Source organism: Pseudoliparis swirei, chromosome 24, assembly GCF_029220125.1.
Source record: "Pseudoliparis swirei isolate HS2019 ecotype Mariana Trench chromosome 24, NWPU_hadal_v1, whole genome shotgun sequence".
In the NCBI taxonomy this organism is placed as follows: Eukaryota; Metazoa; Chordata; class Actinopteri; order Perciformes; family Liparidae; genus Pseudoliparis; species Pseudoliparis swirei.
The window spans coordinates 6,724,819-6,752,497 of NC_079411.1; the positions used below are offsets into that span (position 1 = coordinate 6,724,819).

General features: G+C 40.9%; 1 protein-coding gene across 1 annotated transcript in view; it reads right to left on the bottom strand.

Annotated features, from left to right (window-relative positions):
* The window catches only part of LOC130189794 (uncharacterized), a 33,884-nt gene extending 9,253 nt beyond the window's left edge, over positions 1 to 24,631 (bottom strand). Inside the window, exons 1-5 of the mRNA XM_056408733.1 lie at positions 24,530 to 24,631; positions 24,257 to 24,450; positions 23,261 to 23,408; positions 22,865 to 23,069; positions 22,400 to 22,702 (exon numbers count right to left, since the gene is read on the bottom strand). Coding sequence (XP_056264708.1) covers positions 22,400 to 22,702; positions 22,865 to 23,069; positions 23,261 to 23,408; positions 24,257 to 24,390 — 790 coding nt within the window. The 5' untranslated portion in view covers positions 24,391 to 24,450; positions 24,530 to 24,631. The remainder of the gene's footprint in view (positions 1 to 22,399; positions 22,703 to 22,864; positions 23,070 to 23,260; positions 23,409 to 24,256; positions 24,451 to 24,529) is intronic.
* Positions 24,632 to 27,679: the final 3,048 nt, after the last annotated feature.

Below are 27,679 nucleotides of genomic sequence, written 5' to 3' on the forward strand. Positions count from 1 at the left end.
GATCGAGTCAGGTCTCTGCTGGCCGCTACCCCTCGTTTATCTCATTCACAGAATTAACACATTAACACAGCGCCCGCCTGCAGCTACATTTGTTGTTCCAATAGCCATTAGCTGCTCACTTAGCATTAGCTTTTCAGCGCTAAACAGTGACAAAGATGCAAACTAACAAAGGATAACCAGACAGAGCAACATTCAGCGTCATAATGTGCTCTGTAATTTATCACGAAACCGACTAATCAGGATTAGTTAGGAAGCCAGTTTACCTCGAATGTATTTGTTACCTTTTGAACTTTAAATAGAGTTTGTGTGAGGGTGTACGAGCAAATAAGATACCGAGAAAGGAGACGCATTCTGTGAATCTGCTCGGTAAAGTTAAACCGTGTCAGTGACCCCCCTGAGATATTTTCAGAACAACATGAACAAGTTGAATCTTTCTACTCGGCACACTGTTATTGCAGACTTGGACCTTGGTTACATAAGACTCGGTAGTCTTTATTTAGCCCGACAAGGCTCTCATTTGAGGTGCAGCGTAAATGATGCAGCGCTCAGAATGACGCACGTAGACACAAGCGCCACGGAAAGGTTTCCCACCGCGGCCGCCACTTTGGGCATAAACAGTCGCCACCATGCGGGCAACACGGCCGAGTCACAGATTTGACCACTTGTGTGACGTCAGGACCTCCACTTAAAATCTGTTGCTCCCAGGAGCAAGTAGACCAAAGTAATTCAATTCAGTTTATTTGTGTAGCCCATTTTCACAAATTACAAATTTGTCTCGGAGTGCTTTACAATCTGTACACATAGACATCCCTGCCCCAAAACCTCACATCGGATCAGGAAAAACTCCCAAATAACCCTTCAGGGGAAAAAAAGGGAAGAAACCAAAGTAAGCGTTCATTTTAGAGGCTCCGGTGCATAAATCAGGCATTCAAGTATTAAAAGCAGAGCTCGGAGAAATGTGCTCTCGCTCTTTGAGTTCTACCCTGATGCTCAAAATGTTTAAAAAAAGAAAAGAAAAAGCCCTGCAGGCACATACACACACACATGGGTGTGGTGGGAGTCGAGGCATCCACCTCCCCAGACCAACACCACAGAACGTTCTGGAAACTGCTGCCGAAACCACGCCGACATGCAGAACCGTCATTTACCAACAAGACGGTGCCTTTTGCACCAAATGCTTACTCCCACACATGCTGACAGCACTGTTATCATCTCAGAACTACAGCAGTCTTCCTGCTCTTCGCTCCATTTGTAGAAATCAACTGGCAACACCGGCCTCTTTCTTAAGCCCTGCGATGCATGTGCACAACGGTGAGAGATAGAAGGACGTGGTCTTCATCAGAAAGCACCCTGGGCCCTGATTGATATGCACCAACTGTCGTCATATAGGCGGCTACTGCCGCTACCGCTGCTGCTGCTGCTGCTGCTGCACTGGAAGGGGGGAAAAAGGCAGGCAGGCACAGAGCTACAGCACAGAGGCGTAGATGAAAAGCCCACAGCTTCTCTGTTGAGCCCTCAGAAAACAGAACAGAGCTGCACTGAGTCTCAGCTAAACCGACCTGCAGATGTGAAATCTGTAATCTCATGTAAACCGGCCTAGTTGAGACTTTGCTGCTGCTCAGGATGCAAGTCCGTTCTTGTTTTGCGCATCTTGGTGGAAACGACAATCCGGTGGCGATTGTTTTTGACAGGAGTCTTTGATCTGTGTCAAAAGAATGATAGTTTATCCCTGGTGATGCAAGGAAGAGAAAGACAATCATCGCGGCGGTTGTGTGCAGGCTTTTATTTGGTTGTCTTCTATTTGCGAAAGGTCGATGCGTTCCTGCTGAGTGGGGCAAAAATAATCGAGACATATGCCACAGCGAGCGAACATCACAGGGTTGCTGCCAGATTAAACGGGCCCTCGTGCCGCATTACCGACAGCGTGGCAGCCCCGAACACACGGTAACTCATTAAAAAGAGACAAAGGGGAGCCTGGCAGTTTACACAAACCGCAGCAGGTATGTGCCCTGTAGGCATAATCAACAACCTCCAAAACATACCCGTAATTCAAAATCATTAACTTGATGCATTTGCTATTAACGGCCGCAATTAATTACATAAAGAGCTAATGTCTCATAAATAATGGAAAGCAGGGTGTGCGGATGAAAGGATAGATGCGCTCGGAGTAGCGCAAGAGGGACAGAACAGATGGATGTTCCTCGCGATCGTTTTGCGGCGTCAGCTCACGTTCGGTCTCCCGCCCAGACCACTAAACTACACTAATGGGGGCTCCGGTGTCAGCAGACCGGCGGTTGATGGCGACAACTTTGTTTAGGGGAACAAATGAATCTGTCTGAGGCGCCGCTCGGGCCATCTGTCGACGGTCGGCCGCTGTCGGTGACGGCCGCGGCAAAGACACGAGGCCTTGGCGTGACGGCCATGGCTGATGTCATTAAGTGTGCGAGAGTGTGCACGCACAATGTCACATCGTGGTGTTGTTGTCGGTGCAGAGGAAGCGCTTCTGGTTTGAAGAAGCAGATGGCCAACGCTAAACCCCAATCTGTGTTACTCGTGCGTGACCATTATAGTCTAGTCACAGAGCTTCTGATCCCAAAAAATAATCTGGCTTTGATGGTCAAAATATCGACTGTGAAGATATGTGAAAAACCACCCAACAGATTTTGAACATGCATGGTCCTCAGAGGATTCATCGTTTTCCTCTAGCTCCTCGATGAGGTACATTTGTTAAATATCTCAACAACTTTTGGATGGATTGCATCAGACAGAAAGACAGCTAGATAGATAGATAGATAGATAGATAGATAGATAGATAGATGGATGGATAGAGATAGATAGATAGATAGATATAGATAGATAGATGGATATACTTTATTCATCCCGAGGGGGAAATGTGTTTAAGCAGCAATGTATACAATACAATGAAATGAAATAGCAGGGCATGTTACATTTAAGAATTTAAATAATAAAGGAAATGACAATGGAAAAATTAATTATCATCAGGTCAAAATATCGGTTGCACAACATAAATATAAGTATCCGCAAAATGAAACTCTGCAGTTCATATTGTTAAACACCATTTTGTTTTTTTCCAAATATCTCTCAGATTATTAGTATAATTTTATTTTAAACAGATGCTTAGCAGCTTAGATGTATTGGCAAAACATGAGAGCCAAACTGAGGCGAGCCAGAGCTGAACTCTTATCATCAGAGATGAGCAACAGAAACATCTACGCATCATAAAAGGCAGCTGTGTCTCATTACAGGCAGACATCTTTTTTTTGTTATGGGAAAAGCAGATCCTGAATCAGATCCATTCTCTCTTTTCTCACACACAGTAGATGCATTTTCTCCCTCACTGTCCCCGATTCCCGTCTTTGTTTCTCATTCCTCCTCCATCGCTCGTTACCTATTTCCTGTCAGGAGCAGCAGAAATAAAAAATGCCACCATTTCATATCTTTGAGTATATCTTATTAAAAAAAGGGCTCCCGAGGCTCCCGTCCAAGTTGAAAGCGATTTTTTGGATATACTGTAGAACAACGTCATGCCCAATTCATTTATTCCCTCGGTACTTTAATTGTGAACTATTTCCAGATCCGCTGTGAACTTCCCACCTTCTAATATCGTAAAGAGTTATTTTCAAAATGTAGTGTCTGCAGTTAGAAACTTCATGCTCTGTAAGTACTTTATTACTCACCCTTAATTATAGCCGTTCATATTACACGTTTGCTGTAACTATAAAATATGAATAGATTTGGAAAACATTGGTCTCACATGAACTAATGAGCCACAGCTGAACGTCCATCCTTGTCAGTCTCTCACTCGTTGAATTCAACAGGCGATACATACATGCAGTGTTTCACTTTAAATTATTGAATTTACTTCAGACTTAGACTGTGAGATGTAACCCTCCTGTTACCTTTAGGGTCAATTTGACCCCATTCAATGTTTAACGTCGGTGTTCTTTGGGGTCAATTTGACCCCAGGCTGTTTTTCACTGTGTCAAACATATAAGAAATATCAACTTTTTTATATATTTAAAGTGTTATTTAGGTAGTCAACAAACAAACATAAAGTACCTCACACTCAAACTTGGGAAACAATATTAATTCAAATAATTTTCTGGAGGTTTTAATTGCTGGGGTCAAATTGACCCCGAGAGTAAAATATGTTAGTAAATGTGAAGGTAACAGGAGGGTTAAAAGACAAACTAAAATAATTTCCACAAGAGCTCTTCCTATAAAACCATTTCAAAGCCAGATCTGTCCCACGGCCCTTTCTCTCATCCTAACCCCGTCGCCGGTTTACACCACCCTGAAGTTATTATCCCACGAGCCTCCAGTGGAAGTGGCAGGCGATGGCTTCTCTACCACAAACCACATCTGCCTCCAGAAGAGAGCCACAAGAGAACAAAGTCAATACGCAGCGCTGGCTTCAACGTGGAACATTGCTCAATTCCTGAATAGAAAGCAAATTTAGTTTTTATTGTGTTTGAAGTACGATGTCACCGTTTGGCACCACACAGAGCTAACGGAGGAAGCGTCAAACATGAGCGGTGGGCGCTGCAGCGATCTAGAAGAGTATTGTTTGGGGGGAACGTAAGATCTGATGATTGGACTGCTTTCGTGAAGTTGTTGTGCATTTGACAAAAAAGACCTAAGAGTCAAACGTGAAACTGAGCGGCTACTAAACGAAACACTGAGAGAGAGATTGTTCAATTGGTGTTGTATGGATTTTTGTCTGGACCAATGTAGTGGTGGACGGACAGACAGACACATACACCGCACACACACACACACACACACAGACAGGCGGGCAGACAGACAGACAGACAGACAGACACACACACACACACACAGATAGACAGGCGGGCAGACAGACAGACACATACACCGCACACACACACACACACACACACACACACACACACACACACACACACACACACACACACACACACACACACACACACACACACACACACACACACACAGACGGGCGGACAGACAGACAGACAGACAGACAGACAGACAGACAGACACACAGACAGACAGACACACAGATAGACAGACAGACACACACACACACACACACACAGACACAGATAGACAGGCAGACAGACAGACACACACAGACACACACACACACAGATAGACAGACAGACACACACAGATAGACAGGCAGACAGACAGACACACAGACACACACACACAGACACACACACACACACAGACACACACACACACAGATAGACAGACAGACACACACAGATAGACAGGCAGACAGACAGACAGACACACACACAGATTGACAGGTGGGCAGACAGACAGACAGACACACACATACACACACACAGATAGACAGGTGGGCAGACACACACACACATACATACACACACAGACAGGCGGGCAGACAGACACACACACACACATACACACACACACACAGACAGGCGGGCAGACAGACACACACACACACATACACACACAGATAGACAGGAGGGCAGACAGACACACACACACACACATACACACACAGACAGGAGGGCAGACAGACACACACACATATACACACACAGATAGACAGGCGGGCAGACAGACACACACACATACACACACACACACACAGACAGGCAGACAGACACACACACACATACACACACAGATAGACAGGCGGGCAGACAGACAGACAGACACACACATATACAGGCAGACAGGCAGACCCTTGTGTTAGACTATGTGTGCGTTGCAAAGACCTTTGTCGACAGCTCCGCGGTCAGCGCCCAACAGGGCCTGTCTGCATGCATCATCATCATCATTCTGCTGTAGGGAAGAAAAAAGCTCCGGCATGTTTGTATTTCTTTAAACCAATCACAATCATCACAGTGCCATGCCAAAAATAAACAGCACCGATAGCGGAAGGGGAAACAATCGACCAATGGCAGACTTAGAACCACAGTTAACGTCCCGTGAGTCAGCTAGGGCGATGTGGCCAACATCTTCTATCACGGTTTAGTTTATTCCATATATCCATAACAATATGCCTACAATATATGATGTTTTCTGGTCATTTAACAAATAAATGATCAACATGAAATTACCACATGCTCTTTTTTAAATTCAATACCTGGCAGATGAAGTACTCAGTATTCTCTCATTCAAATATTTTTTATTTTCTGAGGAAATTAAGTTAGTATGTGCCTTTTATCAATGTAGACAAAGTAATTGTGTACCAGAATATTTGGAACTATGATCATATCACAATATGATTCAATTGAAAGACGATACAATATATTGAATTATTAGACAAAATATACACACCATGCGTACCCACATAGAAAATGCTGACATTGAGTAAAAAGTGTTGGATTAGGTCGAGCACAGGTTTCCTGATCTGTCGGTTTCCCCCTTACCTCACAACCTTAAACCAGCTTGTCGCCTTCTGTGATGCGTAAGCTGCCAATATGCTTTGTCGGATCTGTCGGATGCCTTCGTAAGCCCTCCCCCCTACACCTTTTCAGATTAGGGGGATCCAACCATTTCTGTAACTTTCTCAAACCAACTGTCCAAGATTCACACCCACTTCACGCTGTGACTGGAAAGCTGTGTGGAGGCGAGACTGCTCTCTCAAGCTCTCTTTTTTCTAGTGGTTACGGAACAGTTTATTTAGCTTTTTACGTGAACAATCGAGTCCGACTCTATGTACGTTTTGAAAGAGAGACTATCTGAAAATATTTGCAAGTTCTCTCCCCTTTCTATGACAGCTGGCTTTCTCACTGCATCTTCGAGTGAGAACAACTGTAAAAGATTTTGACTTTTCAACGTGGTCGGACAACAACAAAATGAGCTCTGTTCAAGCAACCTGACCCAGATGTTCTGTTACACAAAACCATCTGAGAAGCAATCACAGAACATTGTTTGGAAAAGGGCAGGCCCTTCAAAAACAATATAAGGCAGGTGATTGTAAATAAACTCTTATGGAAGCGAGTCGAGAGAAATACTTTTCAGGTCCGATATAATTGATGTAATAGCAGCATCTATGCTCACCTCTTCAGGAGCCTAAGCCACGCCCATCACTGCCAATTAGCTCCTCACTGAGCGACGATTGGTCCGTGCTCAGTTTGACTGAAATAAAAGTATAAATATTTGTAACATCATGTTAATAATATAATGTTGCAAATCAATATGGAAATATTTAAATAGTAATTGGACTATTGCATACATTCAGGTATTTCATTTACTGCATTAAAAAGACACTGTCATCCAGTTATTGTATCTATAAATGGCATTTCATTTCCTTTTAGAAACCTTACGACAGTAAGATATGATATATCGATACAACAATAATGAAATATACTATGATAGCAGACTTTATCCATATTGCCACTCCTAGAATCAACAGCTTTACTGTTGTGTCGCTCCAAAACTCGGAGTTGCTTTCATGCATTCTGTTATCCAATCATATTAGCCTTTTTATACTTGGCAAAGTTATCATCTGATGAAGAGATACAGCCTGGTTTCCCGTCCGCAGCAGATTACAGTATTCATCAGGATATTGGCATTGTGTATATGCAACACTGATGGCCTTTGCAGAGAAAACGTCTTCAACAGAACCACTCGCTGTCCGAGCAGAAACAGAGCCTCTCAAATCAGAAAAGCCTATTACAGGACTGTCTCAGAAAATTAGAATATTGTGATAAAGTTCTTTATTTTCTGTAATGCAATTAAAAAAAACAAAAATGTCATGCATTCTGGATTCATTACAAATCAACTGAAATATTGCAAGCCTTTTATTCTTTTAATATTGCTGATTATGGCTTACAGCTTAAGAAAACTCAAATATCCTATCTCTAAATATTAGAATATCATGAAAAAGTATACTAGTAGGGTATTAAACAAATCACTTGAATCGTCTAATTAACTCGAAACACCTGGAAACACATTTTCAAATGTTTGATTTTGTTTTGCTGTTATAAATCTTTATTTTACTTGGTCTGAGGAAATATTCAAATTTTATGAGATAGGATTTTAGAGTTTTCTTAAGCTGTAAGCCATAATCAGCAATATTAAAAGAATAAAAGGTTTGCAATATTTCAGTTGATTTGTAATGAATCCAGAATGCATGACATTTTTGTTTTTTTAATTGCATTACAGAAAATAAAGAACTTTATCACAATATTCTAATTTTCTGAGACAGTCCTGTATATCCACACGCTGCAGGGATTGAACCATAATAGGATACCTCTTATCCCTGCTAAACAAAGACACACAGGTTTAGTCTTCGACGCACACGTGCATTGTATGTGTGGTATTAATGTATCTGTCGGGTTTTAATTAAAAGATAAACACGCCAGGGGTTTAACAAGAGGCTTCATTTCACCAACAGATGAATGCACACCTGTTCCTTCAGGATGTTGGGGGAGGGATTAGTTTTGATTAGATTCCAGAGCTGATGTGGGAAAGTGAAGAGGGTTATTACAACAAGCTGCTTGACCCGCACACCTGACCAGCAGAGGCTTACAACTCAGCAGCAGCCAACAAAACATCATCGGTGAAGCTGGTCTGCCACAAATTTCTCCTTCTGTCCAAGAAATCCAATCAATTTAAAAAAAAAAAACTGCGTAATTGATGCAAATAATTGTGGAGTTAAGTAGTTCTGCAGAGAAGTGGCAAGTGAGAGATCCTGGTACAACAGCTGTGTAGAGGACTAGAAAAATACCATGCCGGCATGAGCAGCATTTAGATAAGTGCTGGTGCAATTAGTCAATCAATTAATAATCAACTGAACATCTGATGGCAAGAACATTTCTTTCGGCACTATAGCCTTGCTTCAGTACAAAAACGCTAATTGTCATTTCAGGGCTGCTTTATTTTGTATCAGGTAATGAAAATGTTTTGTGTCCAAAAAACCCAATTTGAAGGCATCATTTTGAAATGCTGAGGTGCATATTTCCAACAATTGCGAACATTTCTTTTAGGGACAAAACATTTTTCATCCATCAATAATGAAAATAACAGAAATTCAACAGTAACAAAAGTAAGCGTAGGTGCAGCCTTTGTGGTGTTGTCCCTGGAAAGAAGAGCGTCGCAATGCAACATACGCCGGAAATATTGACACTTATATTACTTATAATGATATAATAATGTTAGAAGGGTAACGTCTCTGCAGATGCACCCGTTATGTTGCCCGTTCTCTCTCATAGTGCTGTTCTTATTTTACAAATGGGAAAAAAAATTGAAAATAATTGGTATCAAAATAAGTTGTCCCTGAGTGCACCATTTAAAGCTTTCAAAATTATAACTCTTTAAAATCATCAGCCTCTCCACTGCCAACATTTTATTAAAACAACAAAAACTTGAAGCAAAGCTTTTCTTTAGACATGGACAGTTGTGCTGCAGAACTACAATTATTTAAAACATGAGGTGTGTAGCACACGCTTGAAGGAAGTAAACAGCTTCCTTTTTATATCATAACAGATGCAAATTTTATTTAAGAATAATCTGTCACTCACAACACATTCATATGAGTTCTTCAACACATCGCATATTTAATCCGTCACCAGGCTTTCTGGGGGCTTTTTAGGGGTACGCTTATTTGCTTATTATTATTAATTGCTTTGTGTGTGGAGAGTAAGATGATAAAGTTAATAAGTCTTATTGTTTGTGCATTCAGAATTTGCTAAGCTTGTCTGAGTATTCAGATTGTAAATGGGGGGAAAGCAGTCTCTCACTGAAATAAAATACAACTTTTATAAACCAAATATTTTTCGCGGTATATATCTATTTAGTCCATGCACAAACAAAAATGTAATAACAACATTTGTTTAATTTTTGTTTCTATGGAAGGTTACGCGACAACAACAGCTGGGCACATAATCCCAAAGACTTGGACTGAGCCGGTTTTGGCTTCGTTGTGCCTGAACACAAACGGTCACCAGCCAACACGGTAGATATTAAGTACTGGGTGGATGTTCAGCATGCAACTCTCCCGAACGCATTTCATTGTTGTTTTTTACCTTTCTTCTTTTGAACAGATGAATGAAATTAGATACAATGGACCAATTAGTGAGCCGGTGTGAAAATGTCTTTTCTTCTGCTCATTCAGGCGAAACACTCGACTCCTTGGTTCTGGCTCTATAACACACACGGAGGAATGAGGATGGGATTAATCTTATCATCCAACAAGCAATATTCTTTGCATGTTTCACAAATTATCAAACCAATCCTGTAGATATATCTACGACCACCACAAGCTTCATAATGACAAAGTAACGAAACATGTCAAATACTAGTTATTGATCAGCTTTGCAATTACATCCAAGACGAGTCACTGCATGATCTTGTTGTCATTGTTCAAGATGACAGAATGTAAACATGTGTAATCAGCAGAGATCAGCAGGACCTGGACTTGGACCCAAGTTGCACACAGTGATTTAAGACTTTCAAAAAAAGATAAATAATTGAGCACCTTGGGCTTTTGAGAGGCTTGCTTTAAGCTCCAGAATATTTTATACCATCATTAGCAAGAAACAGTGTAATTATGCAATGTGTTTGCGCTCTGTACGTTAGTTACTATCGCATGCCTAATAATGTTTAATAATGTTTCATTTTACACTGAGTAACATTAGTCTATATACACTTTAAGGGTAATACAGAGTTCTTACTTTAAAGGAAATGTTCACTGTTTAAAAAAAATCTTGCTTTGAAATAAATACCGTTTGAAGTGATCATATACCAAACAACTAATCAAGGCCCAATACTGTATAGAATAGATAAAGTAGTGATGATGAAAAAGTGCCAGGTGAAAGAGCGTTCATTAGTCAGACTTGACTTGCAAAAAATGACTTGTGAGCGTTTCTGGTAATTCGTAGCGGAGGTTCATGCTTGGTTTCTATGTGCTACTGTTTCCTGCTTAATTTATAAGCCGTGTGTCAGCTTTTGCTTTCTGCACTGCAAAAGACACATGAAGACACGAAGTGGTCGTCTCTGAATAAATATATCCTCCTGTTTCACGTTCTTACAAACTAAAACCTCATCCATTAGCACTCACGGTATTATGACAGGCAGCATACATTTCTGTGTTAACGAAGACCAGAATGGATTCCTTCCCTTCCTGTTGTGACTCTACATTTTCTGTATTTACTTCATGCATAAATTAACACCTCTCCTCTCAGTCGCCAATGACGCCTCTCTTGCATGTGAAGTTCAGCTGTAGATTACAACGGTAATGAGCTCCAGAACGCGGCCTTGTTTTCACTCCGCTCCTCATCAAAGCCCGACTCTCGCAAACAGGCGCCATCATCGCCGCGATCATCGTTAAATGGCGATCATTGAATCCGGCCGTGCTGCCGCAGCTCGTGTCCCCGCTCCCCCGTCCCGACGCCAGAGCTAAACGCACCCCGGCAAAAACAGCTCTGCGCAAACAAGCTCCAGCGATCAATAGCCAACACAAACACACAGCGGCGGTGTTCCTCTGTAGCCTCTATCCAATGCTACGCAGCCCCGGCAGCTCAATATCGTTGTAGCGGGCTCAGGCAGGCGAGACAGATGACTTTCCTAAATGAGGCTTCTGCTGCTGCCGGGCTTTAAATCAATGGCGGTGGCGGGCGTTGCAACGAAGCCCCTGAAGCATGTGCTCACAGTTCCCGTTGGAAGCGATACATCCGCACATATATTAATATTTTATCAATGGCGTGCACATTCGCTCATTCCAGCGAGAGACATTTAGTTGCTGTGGGCAAAATGATGATCAAATCCTGACCAGGTTCTTTGTTATCAATCATGTCTTATGAATAAAAAGCTAATGGGTTCATTCATAGCACACAATGACATGTTTTATTGTTTTTGTTGGCTGGTCGAACAGTTTGTATCGTCTTCATGCATGAATACACAGACATAGCATGGTATAAACGTCTGGAAGGAAGAAAAGAGAAATATATATTTGAATAATTAAAGAGAAACTGATTTGTATAAAACAAGACACAAATGCACAATCCAGATAGAGAGATGAGAACCAGTTACATCGTTTCCCTTGTTCTATCTGGAGTCATAATATATTTCAGGAGGAACACCTCCTGTCTCCATGTTTTGCGTCTCTCCATTTTCTTCTTATCTTATTAAGGTGCCGAGACCAACCTTAGCATCCATAAACCACTATGATCACATCTATTCTTTCCATTTCATAATTTAAATCAGGCAAGTATACCTCGTTTATACAAACTGTGGCTGCAGAAAAGTCCATAGTAAACACATAAAGCAAACACAATGTATATATGCAGCATTCTGTGAAGTTTTTGTGAGCATATAATTACGGCCCCAGTGAATATCATTTGATGTTTTGCATGCAGAGATAGACAGAGGCCCTAACCTGCTATGTAAGGGCTTTTATTGAGATGCAAATGTTGTCTCTGGGACGTTAGCTCCCAGTCAGAGGTTCATCGTGTATCCCTGGCTTCTTGGCTGCTCTGAACATTTATGATGTTATTTGTGATTCAAATAGATCCGCCGGGGCACCGAGTACACGTCCGCTTCTTGGGCACGTTTGATCTCAAACTTTGAGAGCAATATCTGGAGCTTTTCCATACCTGACAACATTTTTTCAAGTGGCAATTCTCTCAAGTATAATTCATTCACTCCGCTAATGGCGAGTTATAAAATCTAATTTGGTATAAAGAAAATAATGGGCAATTTGAAAAATGATCATAAATACATTATGAAGAATTTGCAAAATAGAGAAAGTGATGGTGTGCTAATAATATGAAAGCAATTTTCTTTTGACAGGTTGCAAATGACCTTGAGGTAATGATATCCGAGATGGATAAGAAAGTATTTCTGCCTCCATCTATCCATTCAGGGTGGAGTCTTTTTGCCCGTCTTTACAAAACCAAATATATACGAGCAAAAGCGTAAGGAAAGGATTATACAGCGTGTTTGTCCGCTCCGACAGAAGTTATTAACATGTCTGAAACACAGGTAGCAGCACCTGTATGACATCTCTCAGTGTCTGCACACCACCTGAAAATCAACCCTGAACAAACATAATTACTTTTTCCTCCAGGGAACGGCTCTCCCACCCTCGACCTGACTAAACACCACATGACTACCACCTTCAACAACTCTGTGTTAGCCCCGCCCCCGACTGCCAGGAACCTCGGGGTGACACACTACAGTCAACTCTTCCTGACGGCCAACATTACTGCGACAACACGTTCCTGTAGGTGCATGCTGCACAACATCAGGAGAATACGTCCTCTTCTGACTCAGGAGGCGGCCCAGGTTCTGGCCCAGGTTCTGGTCATTTCACGCCTAGACTACTGCAACTCCCTCCTGCAGGTCGACCTGCTAAGGCCATCCGACCTCTGCAGCTCATCCAGAATGCAGCAGCTCGACTGGTCTTCAGCCTAAATTCACCTCCACCACTCCGCTCCTCCGCTCTCTTCACTGGGTACCGGTGGCCGCCCGCATCCGCTTCAAAACATTGGTCCTTGCGTACCGTGCTGTGAACGGTTCGGGTCCCGTCTACATCCGGGATCTGGTCAGGCCGTACACCCCGGCACGTTCACTCCACTCGGCATCAGCTAATCGACTTGTGACTCCGTCACTTCGCGCTAATCACTCGACTACATCCAGACTGCTTGCTGTCCTGGCTCCTCAGTGGTGGAACGACCTGACCACTGACATCAGGACAGCAGAACATCTCTACGTCTTAATAAAAACAGATTAGCACTTCAGTGCCACTTGAATGGCACTTACTTATGGTTTTACTGTTGTTTGGCTTTCATGAACAAATTTTTCTTTCTTGATTCTTGTTCTGAGTTTGTACTCATGGTTGATGCACTTATTGTAAGTTGCTTTAGATAAAAGCGTCAGCTAAAGTAGTGACCTGTCCAAAAGTCAGACAGAAACAATGTTTTTCGTCCAACTCATGGCGCTAAGTTTTGCTTCATGAACTAGCTACAGCCGATCATATAGTTCTGAGAAATCAATGGTCACTGCACGTGTGAAGCTTGACTTTGTCTGACTGTCTGGCATTAAAGACATTAATTATTTCATGAATGTCTAAAACTTTCAAATGGAGAGCTTGACAGGCGCAGCAATGCAAACTAAGTGTGAGGGTTTTATTTACAGTTCAGGTCTCTGGATCCTCGCTGAGGGACAACTCAAAAGACACGATTAAAGTCAAACTTTAAGAAACTAAAAGTCCTGGGGCTGATGCTCTGAATTCAAGGAGCATCAGTTCGACATTCCCCTTAAGACCGACAACAATGTTGAAACAGCAGCTCCACTTTTCATCACCAAAGCCAAAGTCCCTCATCACTTTCAGATGATCTGACATCACCTGCTCTGAAATATAATATATTCTCTGGATGTTTATGTGCAGCATCAAATGCAGTTTTACTCTGGTCGCAAAGTATTTAGCTCCATATTTTCCAAGTGGCTAAAAAACATAACGGCCTGGACCTCAACAGCTAATTAGATTAGATTAGATTAGATTAGATTCAACTATATATGCCATAGTTTTCATATAATGGATGCACATTTACCTCCATCGCTCTCCTCGCTCTCTGTCCCTTTTTCACTCACTCACTCATCGATGTAATGATCCCTCACTTCAGGATTAACACGCTGACATTTTTCATAATTATAGCTGGATGTGATTTTTATAGAACCTCCTGGTTGACATTCACTCACTCACACACACGGACACACACACACACACACCCACACACACACCAGCAGGAGGAGGACATAAACAAGGAAGAAACTAGAATGGGCACTCGGTAGAGCGCATACCTTCGCATATCACAAGATTGGGCATTGCATTATGAACATGTTGGCATTAGTTGCATGCCAATTGGATACAAATTGACCGTGCTATGGTAAAAAGAAGATTTTGACCTTTCCATGACCTTGACCTTTGACCCGATTGATCCCAAAATCTAATCAAATGGTCCCCGGATAATAACCAAATATCCCACCAAATTTCATGCGATTCAAGAAGATGTTGACCTTTTCATGACCTTGACCTTGACCTTTGACTCGATCGATCCCAAAATCTAATCAAATGGTCCCCGGATAATAACCAATCATCCCACCAAATTCCATGCGATTCAAGAAGATTTTGACCTTTTTCATGACCTTGACCTTTGACCTTTGACCCGATCGATCCCAAAATCTAATCAAATGGTCCCCGGATAATAACCAATCATCCCACCAAATTCCATGCGATTCGGTCTAATACTTTTTGAGTTAGGCGAATAACACGCATACAAATAAATATGCGGCGATCAAAACATAACCTTCCGCATTTTCAATGCGAAGGTAATAAACACCAATAATACATTCAGATGCCTTTCTTAGACTTCCAAGTGCAAAACATAGTGAGAGCAACAACTGAAGCTGTGAATTAACTTTCAGGCAGGAATGACAAAGATTATATCATAAGATGTGAAATATGTATGTGGACATTCCATTCCACATACTGTTGTATATTGTGGTCAGTGCTGTTTTTATGATTTTGTCCAACTTCCTATTTCAGACAATAATGCACAATAATAACAAATGATTATTTTTTATGGAGAAAATGTCAAACGAAATAAGAATTCACAAAACCCAATGTGCCATCTTAACCGCAACCCAGCGATATTCAGCAGGTGCTCCTCACATCTTATAAGCGGATACCAACCAGGTATGTCAGTTTCATTTAGAAAATGACTTGACATTTGAATTTATGATCTGTCTGCCAGTTAACGCATCGATTCGTAAAGCTCCAGTCGTGTTCGTCCAACAGTTTGGGGAAGGCCGTTTCCTGGTTCAACGTGATGCAACGCAAATATGCATGAAGCCCAGCAAAGAAAAGCCTTTCGGAGTTTATTAAAGAGGAACAAACACAAGCTAAAATATACACGTCAGGCTAAGAAGTTAACCAAAGACTGTCTTGAGGAGAAATGTCTTTAACCTGCTTTTAGAGGTTCTCGGCGTCTCTCGGGTCCTCCGGCAGATCGTCTTCAACTTGTTGCGTAAACACAGAAGGCAGCCTCAGTTAAAGAAGGATGATTAAAAGATCTCCGCCTGTGGACCGGAGAGTTTTTACATGTCTTTTATATACAGAGGAGCAAAGCCATGTTGGGCTTTGTATACAAGAAGAAGAAGAAAAGAAAAAACTATTCTAGTTTTGAGAAAAAGTGTCACATGCTCATACGTTTTTAGTTCAAGTAGAACAAGTGCAGCAGGGTTTTGAACCGTCTGTGGTCGCTGCGCTCATGATAGACGAGAAGTCGTATAGTCGGCTTGTTCTAAATGCTTTTGGATTCATTTCTCAGAGTCTGATTTTGATGGACAGCCGATACGTTTTAAAACTGAATTTCTTCAGACGGTAGAGGGCTGATCATGTGATTCACAACAGCTCCGTGGAATGCTGTAAAAACTTCTCAGCTACATTTCAGGCAGGGAACACTTTTGAAGTCTGAAACTTCTTGTTGCTTGATGGATGAAGGACGTGGAAATCTATTTTCTAGCAGAAAAGACGCCACATATTTAGTCTCCACAGAGCTGTGTTAGTTTCTCTGAAACTCGTGCATATTAAACTGGATTTTCCCACATCTTTTAATGCTGTGGGTAACGCTCGCCTCATGACTTGCTTGAGTGGATGCGTTCCGAATAAGGATTTAGTTTTAAAGTGTCTTTACATTTCCGTTACTTAAGCTGCCATCTTTGCTGCTAGAACATGAAACAAAGCAATTACTTTGAATTAATCAACTGCTGCTTCAACTAATAGAGGCAAGCTGTGCTATGTTACTTACATTCATTAACATGGACAAAGAAGTTCCATGACATTGAAATGCGATGCGTTAAAAGTAGTTTCATAAAAGAAGAAGCGGCCTTCTGACCCGTCACTCTCGGTTCCCACTTGTATTCCCAGAATGCTTTTGTCCTCCATTTCAGCACCCGGGTTCTTTGCAGCTCCCCCGACATGTTTCTCCTCCTTGTTTTGAGGTTTAAGTGCAAAATCATGTGGCGACAAAACAGTCAATCAAAATGTGTTTCAGGACCACTTGAGATCCTCGGCTGGTTTGGGAGTGTGAGAGCATCTGAGGCTCTGAAGCCAAGGACTCATCGTGGAACCCGACAGCAAACCTGACTCGACTGCGAAGAGGTCGCGAGACTCTCACTCTCAACTAAACACTTCTTTTCTGGGGAATAAAATGCTGTTTTGCAGTAAAGCTTCAGTCTTATTCCGCTTTCCCTCTGAATCAATGCACAGCTTGAGAATGCGGACAGCCCATTTGTCAAGTCTTTCAATTAAGAGTGTATAATGCCACTGTGCTCCATGCCAGGAATTTGTTTTTTGAGATGTATAAATACGCCGTTAAACACCCTTATTTACCCTTGTGTTCTCAAGCATCATCACCAAGCTTGGCTCCATGCTCTGTGCCCTGCATGAAATTAGCGAGCTATTGATTTCTTAAACATCTCCCCACAGCTCTCAGCAACGCAGGGCTCTAATTGGCTAAACCGCAGTTTCAGTTTCAAGGAACGAGAGACTTTTTCGCTTCTGATGTCGTCTGCAGCAGAGAGGCAATTTGCAGAAGAAAAATGTGATGATGATGATCAGATTTGTGTTGTTTGTCATCATATTTATCTGGAATACAGAGGCCTTAATGTGACATTTGGTGACATTTAGCACTGGAATGTGAAAGACTGCGTCTTCACATGAAAAGGTCATGCCACGCGAGAGAGTCTGCCCACTAGATCTGGCTTGTGTTTACACTTCTTGATTTGTGCACTGAATGTAAACTTTGATTATGTTGGATCCCTCCCGCTGTGTATGATTGCTTTTTGCCGTCTGAGTAGTTCAAGAGTCGATGCGGTACCATAGTTTTCAAATAGTTTCCGAGAAAGGATGCGATCTGTAACTGTTGGGTACTTTCTGAAAAGGGCGATGACTATTATGCAATTTGCTAAAAATTAAATTGGTTTACTTTCAGTAAACTGCTAGCAGAACCTTCTTAAGTAACTCATTTATTATGCATGGAAGGTCCATTTATCATCTGTGTGGTTGTGAATTACTGGTGGGCATACAATGTGGGGAATAAAGGGAGAATATTTACTTGAGTTTAAATGTATCTCTTTCAGTTTTCTTTAAAGTCATCAAGACTCTAGGAAATAACAAATAAATGAGTTTGTTACTGCATCTAAAGTAATTTTCTTTTACCAATTCACAAATCAAAATGTTTCCTAGAAACTTACAATATTTACAACAGGACGTGTAAACTTGTTTGGCAGTCAAACTGAGCTAAAAACAATAAACGGATGAATCAATTAATCGGATAACAAAGTAATTACTTCAAATTATTTTTTCAAGAATAAATAATCTGTGGTTCCAGTTTTTGAGAAGCAAATCGAGAATGTTGTTGTCTTTTGCAATAATAAACTAGATTTGAGCTCTGTAATGACATGGATGGATATTCTTCACTATTTTTAGACAACACTTTTAATCAAATTATCATAGAAATAATCTGGAGATCAACTGATAATGAAAATAATTGTTAATTGACGCCAAATAGGTTTATGTGATTACTGAAGGGAGAACTGTCAAATTGAAGCACTGAAGCCGTGCTTGCATCAGCTGGTTCAGCTGCTTCACTCGTGCTTCACGATCCCTTGCTCATAACATGCAATCATATTCACGCAGGTGTACACTTCAACCCTCATGCACTTCTCGCCGACTCTGCTGCTTCCTTTATGTGCCGTTTGCTGCTGGAGCTCCCGCCACGGCCTCACAGCTCCTCTTTATATGCTGGGTTTTTAGTAATGCCGACTTCATTAAAATAAACGTTTGTGTTTTGTAAAGAGGGATTAGAGCATCCAGCAAAATTCTTATTGCAGCTTGAATATTTCAAAAAAGAGTGTTGGTAAACTTAATGTGTTCTCCTCCTTCTACTCCGGCCACCGGTTCTGCAACGTCACCGTTTGGACCTATACGGTGGATTCTAATTTGCTGGGGAAGAGAGTGACACTTTTGATGTGATGGCAACGGCAGGAAGTGCAGCGTTTGGAAGCCGAGCGGCCTGTGGGAGCTCTCTCTCCACATCTTCTGACAGTTTCAGTTTCAGATGTGTGTGTGTGGCAGGGCCCATCGAGGCCACAGGGGGTCCAGTTCAGCAGAACTAATTACTGTTCGCTTTAAAACTTCATTTGCTGGTCCACTCCTGGTGTTTTCTTCTTTCTTTCGCTTTCATTGAAGGAGCTGCCATTACTTTTGAAGTGTTTTATGAAGTGTTGGCAATCAGAGAGCTTCAGACGGCTCAAATCGCCGACTTGATGTGATTCAAAGAGGATGCCTGGGACAATGGCCAACGGTTACACGGGCGGTTTAATAAAAGATCTTTTCACCAGCTATACAGAGGACAGGAGACTTTTCTTTGAGCCGTTTGTGAGTTCATTATTCAAATATTAAATTCGCAACATACAAAATAACTCATCTTGATATGAAAATAAATGTTTTCAGTATTCAAATATGAAACGACAGCTCAGTTGAGTCAGGGCCTCCCCCCTTCACTGCAGACACAGCTCCGACTGACGTGTTGTTTACTGCCTGATGCTCTACACCACCCTCACAGACGTGCACACTCACACAGGCCTCCTCTTATTGTGAATACAGGGGCGAAGCCTTCAAGCTGGGCTGCACAGCTCTGAGCTGTCACAGGGTCACAGGTCCGTGTACGTAATGTTATTTCATTTTTTCGTTTCATTCCAAATACGGAATACGGAAATCACGTGGTTTTTTCGTTTTCCGTTTGAAAACCAAAAACGGAAAAACGGAATACCACCTCCGTATTTCGTTTCTGCCGTCTGAAACCAAAAACGACAGAACGGAAGTGCTTAAAATGAAGTCAAAATAAAAGCCAGTGATACATATTCGTATTATGAATCAATATAAAGAATAAATAATTAAACGGGGATATTTTAACGATGCAAACACATAGCAGGGTAACGTTAGAAGACTATTAATTAGTCAATATAAAGAATAAAGAATTAAACCTGGATATGTTAGCGACAGTTCTGACGACGGGAAGTTTAATATTCATGTAGCCTACACAGCAAGAATCACCTTCTCACTTAATCGTTGCATTGTTTGATGCAACACAGTTCCTAATATAGATTAATCAAAGTAATGTTTCTGTGCAGAGACTATATTTCCACCGCAGAGTAAACGGTTCACTTTTATACCGCTAGATGGCAGTATACCTGTTATTGATACATATGTATTTAATGCCGTTTATTTCCTCTGATATTTATGTTCATGGTTAATTTCCAGCATAGTTGTATACATCATGTATTTCCTTGTTTTATTTGGGTCATTTTGGAACTAAACATTCCTACATGGAAGAGTGAGGATATGATGACCACGAGGCAATACATATTGACAATTGAAAAATAAAGAGACAGTTGAGTTTTTCTTATTAAGCAGCGTTCAGTTAGCACCCAGTCACAGCACCACCTGTGCTTCACCTGTAACCTTCATTACTACATCATCATTACATCAACGGTTAATGGGGACAAGTTTTTTGTTTTGTTTTTCATTTTATGTTTATATGCATTTGTGTGTATGTATAGTGTGTGTTTATATGTATATATGTGTGTGTATATGTATGTATATGTATATGTATGTATGTGTGTATATATATATATATGATTCTTTGAAATAAGTTTTTTCGAGAAATCATAGGTTAGGGCACTTATAAGCTCGTTAGCTTTCAGCCTCGACCCTTTCGGTCAGCCACTTTCTTCTTTTGTTGAATTATGATTGTTGTATATTTTGCTGATCGAAATAAACTAAATCATCATAAACATGTAACCTGTTCTGTTGTTACTCTGCTGTCAGTGTCTCTACTCCTCTGACTACATCACATCATCATCATGTAGTCCTTTGGTCTCCAGAAGGATGGAGCTCTGTGTTGTGTGTGAACATGTTTTGAGGAGTTGACTCCATGAGTTATTGTATCAGAGTGAAACATGGAGAGCACAGCTCCTCTCACATCTCTAACATGTCTCACATAGTTTATAGTAGTGATTGTTCGGTGTTGTTGCCTGTGTTTAGCCGTATGGCTATATCTCTGCATGTACATTTAGATAAGCCATATTCAGCTCAGAGCTTTCTTTAGCTTAGAGCAACAAGTCATGATCTTGTTTAGCTAATAGCAACAGGTTTAGCTCAGAGCAACAGGTCATGGCCTTGTTTAGCTAATAGCAACAGGTTTAGCTCAGAGCAACAGGTCATGGCCTTGTTTAGCTAATAGCAACAGGTTTAGCTCAGAGTAGGCCTAACAGGTCGTGGCCTTCTTTAGCTCAGAGCAGTAGCTCACATGTAGGCTACTTATATCTGATCCAATGACATCTGCACACTTCTAGATTAGTAAAGAAAGACAATCTTTGGTATTTTCTAGTTCTTTATGTCAAGCACAAGTTAACTACTCCCTAAAAGAGGAAGCCTTCAGAATTAGTGGTAGCATTGCATTAGGATTACATTCCTGTATTTGAATTGTATTGCTGGATCTCAATTCCTCTGATTCTTCCATCTGCAGTTAATCTGCTCGCATGATTTACATCATCAAAGTGTTGCCTTCCAAGAGCTGTTCCAAATGAAAAGTGAATGTCAGATGTTTGAACCGTCCTGACTGAGCTTCCACTGAAGCTTTATACCTGCTACAAGCTCAGGTCAAAATGGTGTTTAGTATTATGTGATTTATAGGTTGGCTCAGATTGTTTATCATTGATGTTTGTTCCTGCTGTTTGATTGTAGTGCTCAGACATCATCTGTGTTCTTAGTGAAGCAATAGGTGTCAGATTGACATCCAAACTGAGGGTGTCAGGGTCCTTAAGCTGCCCTTCATAAACAAGCGAGGTTCCCAACCACATCGGGGTCCTCCTCCAGTGGGAAATCTTCACACTGGGTCCAAATCTGTGATATCCGGCTGTCAGGGAGACCGACTTATGAGCCTGAAACAAGTGATACAATGGTGGCTAATGTATGAAGTTATCATGGCTTCACCGCCCTAAACCGGCTGCAACCGTCTTGTGTGTGTATATTTTGGGGTGTACGTTTGTTACCTAGGTCAGAGGTCACTGAACAAGCTATCTTCCAGTGCCTTACTCACACTGGCAGGGGGTCAACACACCGTGTCACTATCAATAGTTGGTGTTACAGGTCCAGACTTTCCCATTACAGATTAAAAATGAAATTCGTGCCAGACTTTAAAGACAGAAGTGTTTATTCAAAAAGAACATATTTCTCCCTTTAAACCCCCAACATTTGAAGAAAAGAAAAAAACATCCCGTCAGTTGAACCAATTAATTAAAAAGCACAGACAATAACAACTTAGACACAAACATCAGCGTTGACAACTTCTCCTTGAGATGTCGATGAGGCCTTTGAGTCCATCTTTGAATGGTTGTGGCAGATTATTCACTGCATTGTCCAGCAGTCCACTTGTATCAGGGCACTGCAGAGCAAATCCCCTCACTGCAGCTTCCTGGTCCTGTAAACTTGGAAATGGGTTGGTGCCAAAGTCTGACACTCGTGTCAGTGAGCCCACTTCCTGGTCGTACCAGTCTGCAGCCACAGATGCATTTGGCAAAAGGTCTGTCGACAGCTTCTTTGGGCATCCATCTCTGGCCAAGTAATTTGGTATCCCCCTCCCTGTAATAATAATTCAATGTGGCTGTCACAACCATTCCATGTATTGCAACATGCTCCTTCTAGTATTTGATTAAACATGTTTAAGAAACATTCAATAGTAAAACATTTTGAAAATAATTATTCACATTAAAAAAGGCTTGAAAGACCAACCCGAAGACATACCAGGAATCCTGTGTGCATTCCATGCTTGCACAGTTCGGTTAACACCGATCTGGGCCAACTGGCATGTCAAAGATGACACACAGAACCGAGTCATCTGGTCCTCCATGTCCAGCTCCTCCTGATCCACCAGTTGGACCAATGTAGCTTTCAACGGGTAGTTAACCCGGTTGTTGATTTCTGGCCAGATTCTCTCGATTCTGTGATTCTGTCATTGCAAAATAGACATTTTCAGATTCTTGATAAACAAATATTTTCCCGCTCCCCCAGACTAACTTACTTTCACACATTTCAATATCTTCAGTTAACCATTCTGAATAATTAATGAAAGTGTGAAATAGTTATTTAATTACATGTTGATTAACTTTATAATCAGCAAAACCATTGTATGTTGATCACCTTTGTTGATGGTGTTTGGAGATATGGTGGCCTTTCAGTGTTGTGGCGGTGGCTGGCCAACTTCTCCTGCATGAAAAGAGTGAGGTAGAAGTCCTTTCCATGATCCACTCTGACCTGGTCCCACATCCCATATTCCATTACTGCACTCCTGCAAGAAAACATAACATTGGCAGACAGCAGTATGGAGGGTAAGGCTAATGGTGTCAGATACATTTACAAAATGTGTAGTAGGCCTTGTGTTATCAGGTACTGATGAGGTGAGATGAGTTTTAACTTGCTGCTTAAAAAGGGTTTCTGTAGTTTTCAATAAGTTTAATTTAAGTCCTCTTTTAGACCAATATGAATGCAATTTAATACGTTGATTCAAATCCAAACTAAAAAAATATATATTATGAAGGTTTTCACATGCGACTAATCCCACTTAAATTGAGCTTTTTTTTTTAACCCTTGTGTTTCCTTCGGGTCATTTTGACCCGAATCAATATTACCTTTACATGGGTCATTTTGACCCGATTCAATGTTTCACCCTCCTGTTACCTTTATATTTACTAACATATTTTACCCTTTGGGTTCAATTTGACGCCAGCAATTAAAACCTCCAGAAAATTATTAGAATTAATATTGTTTTCCAAGTTTAAGTGTGAGGCGCTTTATGTTTGTTTGTTGACTAAGAACACCGACATTAAACATTGAATGGGGTCAAATTAATCCGAAGGGGGAGGGTGTAATATTGATTCAACAAAATGACCCGAAGGCAACACAAGGGTTAATACATTAACAAGCCATATTGAATTTAAATCCACTTTCGAAAATGTGCGTCTCTTCCTAATCAAGTACATTTTCAGAGCTGACAAAATGGTATTCAAGAAATTGTAAGATATTTAATTTTAAATGCATTTTTTGTTTTAAGGACCCACAGACACCCTGTTAAAACACCTCATAAAATGGGGATGATTTGTAATGTTTAGGTACAAGGACAACAGTCTTTTCAATTACCTGTAAACGTCATTGTAGATGGTGAGGTTGTTCTTTACAGGCATAGTAGCTTGTCCAACAATTTTGCTGGAGAAGCCATCTATTGCCAGCACATGAGTCACGCCAAACATGACAATCTTCTCATTTTGGTCCATGTGGATTTTGTGACCCACATAGGCTGCATGGTAAGGAAGAGGGTTGAGGTTCCTTGCTCCCTTAAACACAGACAAAAAAGAACATCATGACCTTATTGAATAGCACAACATATTCTAATTTGAGAAAAAAAACAAAAACCTGGCATCGTGCCTTATGGTAAGGTGCATGGGTGAATGTTGCGCAAAACAGCTCCAACACGACCCTCTGATGCGAAGACACCTGCAGCTGCAAGACTCCCAGTCATCATTTTCCTGCCATAGGTAGGACCACCCTGAAGATAAAGAAAGGAATACATGTTGCATTGTAATGTTAAGCCATGAAATGTCAACTTCAACTCCAATTAAATTACAATGAATTGTTAAGTGTTTTGAATGATAGATGATTATGAAAACTAGTTGCAGTTTAAACATATTTTACTCGATACATTTTCATAGTTGTAAGAGACTAATTTAATTAGCGGTAGGCTACATTATTTAGTTGGATTCAGATGTTGACCTTTAATCAGATCTGTGTCTAACTTTAATGTTAAAAGATGTCGTTATCATTTGTTATTGTAATAAATACAAGCAAGTTACAGAATGACGTCACATGGATCACACTTTACGGCAGGTATTTGTGGCTGGAGCTGCGTGGAGCTGCACAGTTTTCGGACCGTGTTACAATAACTATATAACTACTAAATACAATAGCTATTATGGAGTCCCCTCTTTGTAAATGTGGGACAGTCTTTCTTACCATCTGTTTGTATGAACCATCTATATCCTGCCTGTGTGCCCGGCCATCACCCCACGAGAACCACACTTTACAAATGTTTCTCATTTCCCCCCTAAATACACCTTTATTGGACATGGGACACTAAGGTAAGGCTTTCTTTCATGTCTCTCCTAATAAATATGGTGCTCTAGTACTTCTAATAGACTGGGTGACTGAGAGTGACACACACCCTGTTCAGGGCTCTCAAGTTTTGAAGACAGACAAGAGTGACATTTCTGCAGATCCATACGACTGCACCAAGAGGATGACTATGTGCTGGCCTTTGGTCATCTTTTATAACATAATTTATGCATATCAACACTATAAATGAACATAACTAAAGTTTACTTTCAATACAAATCCTTTATGACTCATTTGGCTTGATTTTTAGTGGGCGGGTCATTATGACCCTGAACACAGGTGTCTCATCTCTATTTATCTACATCACCCCATGAAATTTTTCTACTAAATGGTAATAAAATGTAGGAGAATATACATGTTATAGTAAACTAATGCAATTTAATTTAGATTTAGATTTTTTCAATGTACCTAAAAAATTGTTTGAACATGTATTTTTCATTAAATCTATGGAGGGGTGAATAACTCAATTCCACTAAAAACTGATTGGATTGTTAGTAATGGTGTTGGTGATGAGGTACAAACTATAGTTATTAGGATTTTTTGTTTCTGACCACTTTTGGGTCAAACTGACCCGGGAGCATGACGGCTGTATGTAAGAAACGAACATAACAGGAGGGTTAAAGTATAACATACTAACCTTACACACACTTATAGTTTCGTTGTATGCATTTTTTCGCGCAAATAAATTAACTGCACCCTACCTGTGTTATTGCATTGGAGACTGCAGCTTCAAGTTGTTGGTCCGTCACTCGCTGTCTTTTTAACCCGTGGTCTTTACAAAACTTCCGAATATTGGCCACGGACGTTCCTCTACGCAAGCCACATTCAAATATCAAGTGTTTTTTTTATGTCCACATCACTACAGCCACTATGCATCATTTGTTGTACAATATCTAAGTAAGGTAACAGGCTGGAGTCCATCTTGCGTGCTTCAGTGCAAAAGGGTGTATATAGCAGTGGCAAACCTAAAACTGCGGGAGATAAACACAGAATAAACTCAGTTACCCAAAATGCAACCCTTTGTAGTGTCAACTACATTTAACCCTCCTGTTATGTTGCGGGTCAAATTGACCATTTGTTTCTTTGTAAATGTGGGACAGTCTTTCTTGCTCCCTCCAACCATGTTTCAAAACACACACACACACACACACACACACACACACACACACACACACACACACACACACACACACACACACACACACACACACACACACACACACACACACACACACACACACACACATTAAGTGAGAAGGTGATTCTTGCTGTGTACATGAATATTAAACTTCCCGTCGTCACCACTGTCGCTAACATATCCAGGTTTAATTCTTTATTCTTTATATTGACTAATTAATATTCTTCTAACGTTACCCTGCTATGTGTTTGCATCGTTAAAATATCCACGTTTAATTATTTATTCTTTATATTGATTAATTAATATTCTTCTAAGGTTAATCCGAATATGTATCACTGGCTTTTATTTTGACTTCATTTTAAGCACTTCCGTTCTGTCGTTTTTGGTTTCAGACAGCAGAAACGAAATACGGAGGTGGTATTCCGTTTATCCGTTTTTGGTTTTCAAACGGAAAACGAAAAAACCACGTGATTTCCGTATTCCGTATTTGGAATGAAACGAAAAAACAAACTAACAAAACGTACACGGACCGTCACACGGTCTTGTAGGTAACCGGGGGGGGGAGTCGGCCTGCTCGGCCCGTAGGGGATCTAAGGCGTGCGCTCCCGGGCCGGCAGGGGGCTCGCTGCAGTACGCCGCTCCAGATGAGACATCAGCCGGCGGTAAGATCACTGGATGCTAAATATAGCAGTGACTCGACAAAAACGACTCCGCTTTAAGAGGAGATACTTCAAACATTCATCTTTTTGAGTATCATGAGATGTTGCGATGTAGAGTACATGCATTTTTTAATAAACTTGTAGTAATGCTAACATTTCTTGTTTCAGTCCGCCAACTAATGTGGAAGAGATTCACTGGATGTTCAGCACATCGAATAGACCGGAGACGATGGAGAATCGAAGCCTATAGGTGGATGCTGGGTGAAGTTGGCTCACCCAGCTGAGTATATGAATACTTAAAACTACTTGTCCTCATCATTATCCCGAGTGATTTTTTGGCTGCAATGGCTGGACCGGTGTCCTCGTATTGTATTTTATATATTGTTGTTGTATTTGTGTTTGTTGTTTTATGGACCCATGAGTCTGGAATAAAGATATATATATATTATGACTCTTAAGGTTGAACAATGAATACATGTGTACCGCCAGAAATGTGGAGGACTCCATAAAAGACCATTTATTTGAATATGTTCAATTTGACTTATTTTATTTTGAACAAAAAACAATTACGTTTGTCTTACTTATATATAAAGATAA